Genomic DNA, 11,773 nt, shown 5'->3' with positions numbered 1-11,773 from the left:
GGTCTCGATCTCCTGACCTTGTGATCCACCCACCTCGGCCTCCCAAAGTGCTGGGATTACAGGCATGAGTCACCGCGCCTGGCCAACACACTGGATTTCAAAGGCTTTGCACAAATTAAAAAATGTAAAATGTCTTATTAATAACTTTTTATAAGGATCACATATTGAAATGATAATATTTTGGAAATATAGGACCAAATAAAAAAATCATTAAAATTACTTTCACCTGTTTAGACTATTTTTATATGGCTCCTAGGAAATTTTAAATTGCATATGTGGCTCACATTGCATTTATGTTGAATGGCATTGCTTGGAAGACATAGATCTGACAGCAAATTATTTATGGTCACTCACCTTCTTACTTGTGTGCCTTGGGCAAGTTGAATAACCTGGCTGGGCCTCAGCTTTCTCATTTATGAAATGGAGGTCCTAATAGCACTGATGTTGCAGAGCAGACACAAAAATAAGATCATACTTTTAAATTGCTTATATCAATGTAAAATGTACCGTCATTGTAAATAAATTCTGGCCATTGCTAGTTTTCTTTCTCCTTCCCAGCATAGGGAATATTCCAGCCTTTTTTGAGGCTTGCGGCAGGCCAGTTGAGGCATCACCATTTAAGTTGCTGGTACAGTGTACACCCTGGCACAAGGACCTTATCTGAGCCTCACACTCTCCTACTTGCTGATGGGCAAGCCCTGGGCTGGCTGATACCTCCAATCTCTTTGGAGACAGCTGGCCATATTGCAGGAAGGCTGGAGTGGCATCTCCACTCTGTGACCCAGTCTCCCACCTGCCCCCAAAAGAATATTTCTTTTGACAGTGGACAGCTGACATATCACCACTTTCCTTCTACTGTGAGTGTATCTAGATGGACGGAAAGGAATGGCCAGCCCCTGGTTATGGTCATCTAAGATCACCTCTGAAATGCTGTGAGCCCCTCTTCCTTCCTCTCCTCTGCTATTTCCCATCTCTGCTGTTGGCAGGAGAATAGAATCCTGGCTGCCAGATATGCAAGTGTGTGACGATATGGGTGCTGGTGCATATTTAATATGTACCTGTGTCCAGCCATGTGCACATGTGGGTGTGTGAGTGTGTGGCCCAGCCCTTCCCCCGTGGCCAAGCAGAGAGGGTGGCCTTGAGGAAGCCATAGCAGCATGGCCTCTGCTGCCTCTGTGACCAGCCTGGCAGATGAAGTCAACTGCCCCATCTGCCAGGGTACCCTGAGGGAGCCGGTCACTATCGACTGCGGCCACAACTTCTGCCGGGGCTGCCTTACTCGCTACTGTGAGATCCCAGGCCCAGACCTGGAGGAGTCCCCTACTTGCCCACTCTGCAAAGAACCCTTCCGTCCTGGGAGCTTCCGGCCCAACTGGCAGCTGGCTAACGTGGTGGAGAACATCGAGCGCCTCCAGCTAGTGTCCACACTGGGTTTGGGAGAGGATGCCTGCCAGGAGCACGGAGAGAAGATCTACTTCTTCTGTGAGGATGATGAGATGCAGTTGTGCGTGGTGTGCCGGGAGGCTGGAGAGCACGCCACCCACACCATGCGCTTCCTGGAGGATGCGGCGGCTCCCTATAGGGTAGGAAAGGGGAACTGGGGGATCCCAGGGTGGACTGGACAGCACTAACAGAAACAGCAGAGTTGTGGATTATTTAGGCCGCCCAGAGGCCAAATTCTTTCTCCTTATTTACATGATCACCCAGGCAATAGACCCAGGCATGGAAAATTATGTTTATGTTTTATGTTTTTTTGAGTGTGTTCTGTATTCACTTGTGGCCAACAGATAATGGGAGTTCAACAAATACTTGTTGAATGAATGAGTGACCAAAACATGAGTGTGTGTGTCTGTGCCATGGATCAGGTGTGTCTGAAGTTTATATCTGAGGGAATGGTTGTACAAACAGTGTGTATATGTGTTAACGTTTGCATGTTTAGAAGTGTGTCTGGTGTGTTTGTGTGGGAGTCCGAGTATGTACGTATTTGAGTGTGTGAGTGTAACTGAGAGCTCCTGTTTGTGAAAAATTCATGTTTACATATATTCAGGTTGGGTAAATACATGTGGCATGCCATTTGATCTGTCATTAAATGAGTGTGTGCTAGTTTTAGTTGTTTATGAATTGTGTTTTAGTACAAGTCTGTGTGTGGATGTCTTAATTAGTTAATTAGCAACTGATAGTGAGAATTCTAATATATATTTGAACACACATATTTATAATGTGTGTGTACCTGTTCCTAACTCTATTCTGGAGCAAATAATTTTGAAAACAATTTATCAATTATTTTTACATTACCCAAGTTTCTTCTCCCCTTTGGAGTCATACACAGATAATTGATTGCAGTAACAAGGGAGGATTATTATTTACACATGTTCCTTTGGGATGTGTCGGAAACTGGAATGATTTCAGTGCAGGGCATATCAAACTCAGGACAGACCCCAGATACCACTTACCCGAAGCAAAACACAATAGAATGTTTAACCTGAAGAAAGACTCAAGTGGGAAAACCAAGTCACAGCCTCTAGTGGCACAGGGTAAAGGGGAAAGTCCTGACCCAAAGTCGTGGAGACAAATCAAGAGGAACAGACCTAAAGGGAGGAAGCTGTCAGGGCGGAGAAGGCTCGGGGATTATCAGCTAAGGAAGAGACTCCTCTCCTGGGGCCATTTCATTCCTGGAGGCAGAGGCTCAGATGACAAGACAACCCTGAACAAATCAATATCCATCTTGAGTATTTTATGTTCCTTCTCCCCAGGAACAAATACATAAGTGTCTTAAATGTCTAAGAAAAGAGAGAGAGGAGATTCAAGAAATCCAGTCAAGAGAAAATAAAAGGATGCAAGTCCTCCTGGTAAGTCATCACCCCTTCCCCACGTTCCTCCCCTTCCTCACGGTCCAATGTCTTCCTGAAACTGAGGCAACATAGATTATAGGGCTTTGACGTTATTATGAGTTTAAATCCTGACTCTGACACTAACTCTATGACCTCAAGCAACTCTCTAACTTCAGTTTACTTATCTGTAAAATGGAGAGTAAAAATCATCATGATCTCATTGAATTACTGTAAGTATTAAATGAGACTGTGACTGTAAAGTAGCTCAGGGCTGTGCATATAATGTGCTTTTCATACAAGACAGGAGGTAGGGTGTCCCCACCACCTCCTCCTACACCTTCTCTAAGCCTTACCCCTTTTAGAAGCTGCAGCAGATGGTGCTGAGACAGCACTGTGAGTCTTGCTCCCTGAAATGGGATGACAGGTGAAGAGGAAACCATGATGCAGTTCCAGATCTACCTGGGGACAGGGTAGGAGGAAGAGGAGCAGAGGGAGAAGGAGGAAGCAAACTTTCTCTTGGGCTCTCCTCCTGCCCCCTCAGACTCAGGTGTCCACCAAGAGACAACAAGTGATTTCTGAGTTTGCACACCTGAGGAAGTTTCTAGAGGAACAGCAGAGCCTCCTCTTAGCACAATTGGAGAGCCTGGATGGAGACATCTTGAAGCAACAGGATGAATTTGATTTCCTGGTTGCTGGAGAGATCTGCCGGTTTAGTACTCTTATTGAAGAACTGGAGGAGAAGAATGAGAGGCCAGCAAGGGAGCTCCTGACGGTGAGGCCTGAACCTGAACCCTGCCCCACCTGTGCTGTCCTGTGACTCTTGTATCTTTGCCTTGCCTAAGTCATGTCTCCCTGACTCACACATCTCTGTATCCCAGATGGGAGGTGGGTCAGAGGACCAGAAGGTCTCAATTCTGGTTCATGCTTTTCCAAGTGTTCCCTGGTCACTTTTTGCTCTTTGGTCTCCGCCTCTCCATCCCACCATCTGCCAAAAAGGGAGGATACTTCCCTTAAATATTTCACAGGGCTTTTGTGAGGATCCAACAGTGAGATGGAAGTGAAAGTAGCACTTGGAAAAGTATTAAGTACATTGCAAACCATTCTCTATAGCCTACATGTCACCATCCACCAGTCAGGAAGTTTGTGCTGGTCTATTTCACTTCCTCACACTGGAGGAGAGATATTGGGGTCCCCATAAGGTTTTGGATAGGCAGCATGACTTAGAAGGATGCCCTCAGGACTGAGAAACAGGAGACCTTGGTATGAGACTTACTTTGCCTCTAATGAGCAGGGGAAGGTCACCTCATCATCTTTATCTAAAAAATAAAGGCTTTGGGCTCTGATCCCCAGAGGTGGGTGAGTCCTAATGCTCTGTGACCCTACACATCTGGTATCCTTTTCCTGTTCAGGGCTAGAAATGTATTTTGTATTTTCCAGTCATAAGAAAAGTGGGAGGTACCTGGGCAACATAACAAAATCCCATCTCTACAAAAAAAAAAAAAAAAAAAAAAAAAATTAGCCAGGCATGGTGGCACACCCTTGTAGTCCCAGCTACTCAGGATGCTGAGGTGGGAGGATCCCTTGAGCCCAGGAGGTTGAGGCTGCAGTGAGCCGTGATCACGCCACTGTATTCCAACCTGGGCACCGGAGTGAGACCCTTTCTCAAACAAACAAACAAAAAATAAATAAATAAAATAAAAATTTAAAAAAGAAAAAATGGAAAGGAGAAGCTGGAAACTGAATCCCTGGTTTCTCTTTCTCCTAGGATATCAGAAGCACTCTAATAAGGTAAGCAATATAATTTCTCTCTTTTCTTTTTCCATATAAATATACACGCATGTACTGCATGCCTAGTTATTGCCACACAAGTATATAACATTCTCACTTAAGAATGTAAATTTATGTATAAACCTCTATATACCCAAATGCCTTCTCAGGTATACCCATAGATGCCCAAAAATGGGCAGTGGGATTCATCCATAGGAAGTATGTCTGCCTGCGGGAACTAGCACCTTCATGCCGTTTTAGAAGATGACCGGCTGAGTCTGGAGACATTATTAAGGATGATAATTCCCAGACCCAATCATTTCTGTGCCCCTAGATGTGAAACCAGAAAGTGCCGGAAACCAGTGGCTGTGTCCCCAGAGCTGGGCCAGAGGATTCGGGACTTTCCCCAGCAGGCCCTCCCGCTACAGAGGGAGATGAAGATGTTTCTGGGTAAGAGAATCCCAGGCCTCCACAGAGCACAGGTGGCCGTGAAGCCCGGGTTTAGGAGTGGACTCCACGCTCCACTGCTGAAAGGTGTGACTTTGGCAAGGTTTATTCGTTCCTGTGCCTTGATTTTCTTATTTGCAGATTTTTATAAAATCTGCCTATTAGGATACTGTGACGATGAAGAAAGAGAATAAAGGTGAATATTTCTGGTGAAAAAGTTAAACTGATCTTAAAATAATTCAACAAATCTGATCAGTGGTCATTAAGCAATATGAAAGATAATGATTAACAGTATATCATTCTTAATAAATTAAAAAATCCCACAGCAACATTTGTAATACGTGATAAGTTTTTGATGATGAGCATTGTTAATTAATAGCCAGCCACAGTATTTATCTTGACCCTGTGGTAGCTGGCCCGTGCCTCCCTCCTTCTCACTTTCCTTCTGGAAGTCTGGCTCTCAGAGTTGGACGGTCCTGCGGGGACTGTGCTCCATTTCCTTTTCTGGAACAGGGAGTGGTGGTAAGGGGCGGGAGAGGGTTTGGAACGAGAGTCAGGAATGGGATATGGCTCTCTGCCAACCACCTCCTCACTAACCGTGACAGAATGAATGATGACACCAATTTTTAAATGACTCACCCACAGTGATGTCACCCTAGAAGGACTTTTCCCATAAGTCCATTTCCTGCAAATACTTCCAGTGGCCTGACAGTGAAAGAAATTTTACTCTAATCAAAGACTGACCTTTGACTCTCCCCAAAATTATTTCCAAGTGGAATAATAAATAAATGAACCCATTTCTCTATTCATTAAGCTGATATTTCTTCAGCATTTACTATGTCCTGGGCTCTGTGGGTACAGAGGTGAGCAAGGCAGACATGGTCCCTGTTTGCTCAGGGCTAGGGCAGTGGGGCTCCCAGCAGCAGCAGCATTGCCCAGGAACTTGTTACAAATACAGATGTTCAGCTTCACCCCAGAGCACCTGAATCTGAAACAGGCGTGTTTTAGCAAAAGTGCTCCAGATGATTCTGATGCAAGCTTGGAACCACTGGCCTAGGGGATTCCAGCTTCCATTCTTCTTGTTGTCGCTTCCCTCTTCTGGGCCTCAGTTTCCTCGTCATTAAGTGTCTGATGGTTTTGTAAAACTAATAAAATCTCATCCTGGTTTATTTTCTTTACAGAAAAACTACACTTTGAGTTGGACTATGAGCCAGGTAAGCAGCCTATGTCAGGATGGGAGAGAATGAGAAGTCCTTGAAAAAGAGAGACAATTTTGCAGGATTCTATCTGGGCACTACAATAGTCATAATATACACCCATGCATACATATGCACATCATATATATTATATATGCACATATGCGCTTGTATAGAATACGTGTGTGTATATATGTGTGGGTGTGTGTCACATTCTTTGTAAGGCTCTCAGGAGAACCATGAAGAAAGGACAAGCACATACACATACTACATTCGTGGTACAAAGCTCACATCCTGATCTGCACATGCTGAGTAGATAGAAAGATTAACACAGAATGGGATAAGGTCCATTTGGGAGTGCTTTCTGCATAAAGGGGACTTTGATCTGGGTTTATAATCACATCTTTAGAACTGTGAAGAACCCCTGCTTCCTCTCCGATGTCATTTCACAGATGACAGAAGGAGGGTGGCCTGTGGGTGGGAAAGAAATGAACAGAAGGGACCCCTTCAAGGCTGTCGTTTCTCAATCAACCAGCCTAAGAACCTGGGAGTCACAGAGTTGTTGGAGGGGGTTCTCTAACCCATGGATGGGCCTAAATTTATGGAAGCTTCTCAATTTATGAATACTGAAAGTAACAAAATGCAAAGCTCTGCAGCAGCTTTTGGTGTTAGAAAGTGATCCTCAGACTCTGACAGTTTCAGAATTACTGAGGCAGAGTGAATAACCCAGGCGTGAGCCAGAGAGCCTGCCAAGAGGGAAGACTATACATGAGTCACCAGTGCCCTGGGAGGAAAGCAGGGAGGAATCATGAAGTTTGGACTGAAGGGAGAAATGTCTCTGCACGCCGGGATAGAGACAGGAGGAGGGGAGAATGTGGTGTACTGGCCCCAGGAGAGCCGAGCTGGCACACACAGCTGTGGAAACTAACCAATTTACGATGAGCAGAAGAGCTTTCCCAAGGACCACATGGAACTAAACGAGAGCTTTCACATCCTCTGAGGCAGGCTTTTCAGGCTTTACACGTGCACGAATCACCTGGGCATCTTGTTAGGATGCAGATTCTGAGAGTGTATATCAAACAAGTTCCCAGGTGATGCCACACTGTTGGTCCATGTAGGCACTAGACCTGTTTTTGGTAACAATAACACTAACGGGTGGGGCCCAGGGGGAGTTTCTAGGCCTTCCTTGGAGGTGATGGCATGTCTGCTGACATCTGCCCCTTTTGGTTATCCCCACAGCTCACATTTCTCTAGACCCTCAGACTTCCCACCCCAAGCTCCTCTTGTCCGAGGACCGCCAGCGGGCTCAGTTCTCCTACAAATGGCAGAACTCGCCGGACAATCCCCAGCGTTTTGACCGGGCCACCTGTGTTCTGGCCCACACTGGCATCACAGGGGGGAGACACACATGGGTGGTCAGTATAGACCTGGCACACGGGGGCAGTTGCACCGTGGGCGTGGTGAGTGAGGATGTGCAGCGGAAGGGAGAGCTTCGACTGCGGCCAGAGGAGGGCGTGTGGGCTGTGAGGCTGGCCTGGGGCTTCGTCTCGGCTCTGGGCTCCTTTCCCACACGGCTGACCCTGAAGGAGCAGCCCCGGCAGGTGCGGGTGTCTCTTGACTATGAGGTGGGCTGGGTGACCTTCACCAATGCTGCCACCCGAGAGCCCATCTACACCTTCACTGCCTCCTTCACTAGGAAGGTCATTCCCTTCTTTGGGCTCTGGGGCCGAGGGTCCAGTTTCTCCCTGAGCTCCTGAGAAGGGGCAGTTACCTACCCTCCTCTAAGTACAGGACTCAAATCAACCCAAGAACCACGTGGACTTGATCCCTGGCTGAGTCACCTGGATGACTTGGAATAGAAATGACTGCTTTAGAAGATGGGATGGGGCCGGTTGGTAAGGGATAGAGGAGAGGACACTCAATCTACTGATCAAGCCCTTTCTTCAATGCCCAGTGGATGGCCAGGGAACCTGGATACTCAGGCTGCTGCCAGCTCTCCTCACCACCATCCTTGCTAGGCACAGAAGTAGCTGCATAGACAGAGCACTGGATTTGAAGTCAGAAGACCTGGGTTCTTGAAGAAGCCTTGTAACCAGTTGTATGACTTTAAACAAGATATCTCACCTCTTTTCATCTTGTTTTCTTCCAATAATGTTAGAGTTCATGTAATCACATTCTCTAGAACCATTTATTTTGTGTTAACTATGAACCAAGCAATGTGGTAGCTACTGGTGATTTGAAAATATATATATATTTAAAAACCTGTTATGTATCTGAAAGAGCTCTTGGGAAGACAGAGAAACATAAAGAGGAAATTACAGCACAGTATGGTGGGTGCTATGGGAGGTCCAACCACAGCATTATGGGAGCTCAGGGGAAGGGGTGTAGCCCAACCTGGAGGGAGAGGGTGAGTAGGGGATGGCTTTCTGAAAAGGGTGGTCTAAAGGATGTCTGTGGTCAATAGGGAAAGAGGGGAAGAAGTATCTTAAGAAGAGGAAACAGCAGAGAACTGGCTGGATGACCTGTGACCCATGGAGCACTGGGTCGTTTCCATTGTCCTCATGGGCAGATGTGTGCCATCCCCAGCCGGCACCACTCACTGCCTCCTTCCTCCTGGTGGTGCCACTTCTGGCTGAGATGAAGGTGCAGGGCCTGGGGGCAGGCGGGCATAAGGTATAGCCATAAATCGTAACCCAAGAACCACACTCAGCCCCTGGGGAAATTGTCTTCCTGATCAGTTGATTACCATCTGAGGTCAAGAAATGAGATAGTGGAAGCAAATGGGTCACAAATAGCTCAGCTGTGGGCTCAGAAATTGCTAGGTAAAAGAATTCCAGAAGAAGGCCAGGGCATAAGTTGGATGACCTATGACCTTTAGCCTAAAGACTTGAGACTACCGTAGTTGCGACTACAGTAGTGACATCTGAGAAATGGGATGGAAGAGTGACCATGTTTTATTTTCTAGTTCTTATCAATATTGTATTTCATTTTGCATAATCATGCCCTTCACTGACAGACTCTTTAACATCATCTCTGTTTACTCTGCTCAGATGTAAACTACAATGCTCTGTCATCTCCCTACTGGGTCTCCTGGGAGGAGGGGAGCCATCCAGGGTGCAGTCTCTAAGGCAGAAGGCACAGCGTGCTTAGGCCCAAGCTTAGAATTCAATTGAGAAGTTCTGTTGTTCATCCTTAGCTCAGCAGGTAGAAAAGAGGGGGAGATCAGAAGCCATGGATTAGAGATTGAATTGCTTTCCCTGAAAGTGTGCAGTATCTCATTAAAATGTTGTATATTCAAAAAAATATAGACACACACAAGTGCCTATATAATGATAAAACATATCCAAAACACCCAAACCTGTGATTCCACTCAAAAGTAGATCCTATTTTTCTGTTTATTTTTATTGGCTTTAGCCATGTCTTTTGAAAGGACTATTATCCTCTAAAATGTATGTGTATGAAGATCCTGACTTGCTGTTGGGGAGCTTTACACACCTTGTGTCACTTTATCTTGGTAACTAGCCAAGATCACGCAACCAGTTCATCCGTGTCTGACCCAGGAACTCTTAACTGCTGTGCTGCGCTGTCTCATTCAGAGATGCCTGCATGGGTCCTGGTGATTATTTTAATGCTGGCTACACCCCTACAAGTGACTTGGATTCAGAAATACAATTTATATTTCTTCTTTTTAAATTATTTTTTTTTTAATAGTCATATGTCAGTGAAAACAATTTATATGTCTTACAGTGAGAAATAAAACTGCTCATAAGTGAAAACACTCATGTTGGTCTGTCAGTACCTGCTTCTCCCCTAGGGTAATTTTACTTGAAGTTTACTTGTTTTCAGAGTACGGAGTCAGCACAAGGGAAGTTGACAGATCCTAAAACCTGGTAACTTCAAGATAAGGCAGCTTAATGAACCTCCTCGCTCTGCTGGCCGGAAGTGGGACTCTGGGTTCACTCCCCAGGAAGTGCTCAAGTCTAGAGGCCCCAGAGTCCCAGCTGCCCTTTCCGATTCTGAAGGACTGTTGCACACTTGTAACGTCCACAGTTTACATCTCATTTTTCACAGCTTACATGGTAGCAACCCTTTCTATTGCAAAGAAGTGAGACCCACTCAAGTTAGTTCAAATAATAGGTAAGTTTATTATAAGGGCAGAAATAAGGAAAATGGGATTTTCCACCATGAGCCAGTCCTCGTGAGAAGCTATGTCAGGGGTGAGTGAGTTGGTGGGGTCACCACTTGTTCGTGTAGGAAGAACTAGAGATTCCAAAAATGTTGATAACAATAACACACATAGAACTCATTTTGGCCAAACACCACAATAAATATTTGTATATATCAACTCATTTAATCCTCACAACAACCCTAGGAGGTAGGTGCTGTTATTAATATGCCCATCTTGTACATAACAGAACTGAGACATGTGGAGGCTGAGCAGCTGGTCTCAAATCAGCCGATAGTGAGTAGCAGAGCCAGCATTTGAATTCTTGTGGTTCGGCTCCTGAGTCTCTGCTCATGACCGTTGGTATGTTGTATGCCCAGGACCTACTGGTAAGAAGTGGGCTAGAAGTCCAAAGAAACGTGAAGACTGGATCTTCCTGCGGCTCTCAGTAGCATGGGTTGTGGACACCTGTTCCAATACATCGTGGCTGCACATGCAGCTCTGATTCTCTCTGTGTCTGCTCTTCTTGCCAACTAATGACACATTCATCAAGGATCCCTTCTGAATCTCCAAGAGGACCTGATGGTTTCAGTTAATTACTATTGTCCCTCTTTGATAAGGTCTTCCTTGACAAGTGACCTCACAGACTTGTTTGGCCAATTATCTGCTGTTCAGACTCCCACCCCGGCCCGATCATCTGCGGTCACGTCAGAAGGGACCAAGGGGGGCCTGGAAGGCATCTTCAGTGTAACTGACTTCTCTCCTGTGGAGAGACCCTGGGGACTGTCAGTCTCCTCCCACTCCTGGTACAAGTTCTCTTGGTGACATTAACTCCATCTGGGATGCAGGAATTGCTAGCTGTCACCTTCAGGGGTGTTCTTTCCTTGGCTAATGTCTTGCTCTTAGATTTGGGATCTTATGTTTCTCTGAGATCTGCAGCTTCACGCCAAATAACTATACATTTTTTCTGAACATCTACACTAGGCTCTTTCTCCTCCCCTCTCCTTCCAACCCCCAACTCTCTGCCCCAGTACTTCTTGTGCAAACGATCCAGACCGGCTTTCCTTAAACACCACTTCTCCCTTCATTCCTGACTCAGAAACCTCACTATGTCTTGGTGTCATCCATTTAGTCTGTTGATTTCTGGTCTTCCCCATTCCTGAACATTCCAGCCTAACCAGGTCGGTTTCCTCACACTCCTACAAAGGTGCCGTGACTTTTTCCTACCTCTATGCTTTCATTCATGTGGTTACCATGACCGAGAATGTTCTCACCTTCCTCTCCCACTTGTCCAATCCCCACCTCCCCCACTAAACCTACCCTGACTTTCCCAGCCTCTCTGTGTCTTTCCTCTGAATTCCCAGAGC

At 45.9% G+C, this 11,773-nt stretch overlaps 1 protein-coding gene across 2 annotated transcripts; it reads left to right on the top strand.

Moving 5' to 3' along the window:
* The first annotated feature begins 812 nt into the window (after nucleotides 1–812).
* Nucleotides 813–10,012, top strand: LOC112622177 (tripartite motif-containing protein 10). Of its 2 annotated transcripts, XM_025381435.1 has the most exons (8): nucleotides 813–1,583; nucleotides 2,754–2,849; nucleotides 3,373–3,603; nucleotides 4,597–4,619; nucleotides 4,933–5,048; nucleotides 6,227–6,259; nucleotides 7,481–7,656; nucleotides 8,196–10,012. In XM_025381435.1, exons 1-8 carry the CDS (start codon nucleotides 1,158–1,160, stop codon nucleotides 8,277–8,279), a joined length of 1,185 nt encoding a protein of 394 aa, XP_025237220.1. In that variant the 5' UTR covers nucleotides 813–1,157; the 3' UTR covers nucleotides 8,280–10,012. The 2 variants fall into 2 exon arrangements, with proteins under 2 accessions (XP_025237220.1, XP_025237219.1); XM_025381434.1 differs by having other exon boundaries at nucleotides 7,481–8,875.
* Nucleotides 10,013–11,773: the final 1,761 nt, after the last annotated feature.

This window comes from Theropithecus gelada, chromosome 4 (genome assembly GCF_003255815.1).
Source record: "Theropithecus gelada isolate Dixy chromosome 4, Tgel_1.0, whole genome shotgun sequence".
Taxonomy (NCBI): domain Eukaryota; kingdom Metazoa; phylum Chordata; class Mammalia; order Primates; family Cercopithecidae; genus Theropithecus; species Theropithecus gelada.
This window is presented reverse-complemented; position numbering and strand designations above follow the sequence as displayed.

Excerpts from the sequence above, each read along its gene's own strand:
- LOC112622177 (XM_025381434.1), top strand. The coding sequence starts at position 1,158 with ATGGCCTCTGCTGCCTCTGTGACCAGCCTGGCAGATGAAGTCAACTGC. Across the intron at positions 2,850-3,372 it reads AAAGGATGCAAGTCCTCCTG|ACTCAGGTGTCCACCAAGAG; the intron begins GTAAGTCATCAC and ends CTGCCCCCTCAG. Across the intron at positions 5,049-6,226 it reads GGAGATGAAGATGTTTCTGG|AAAAACTACACTTTGAGTTG; the intron begins GTAAGAGAATCC and ends TTTTCTTTACAG.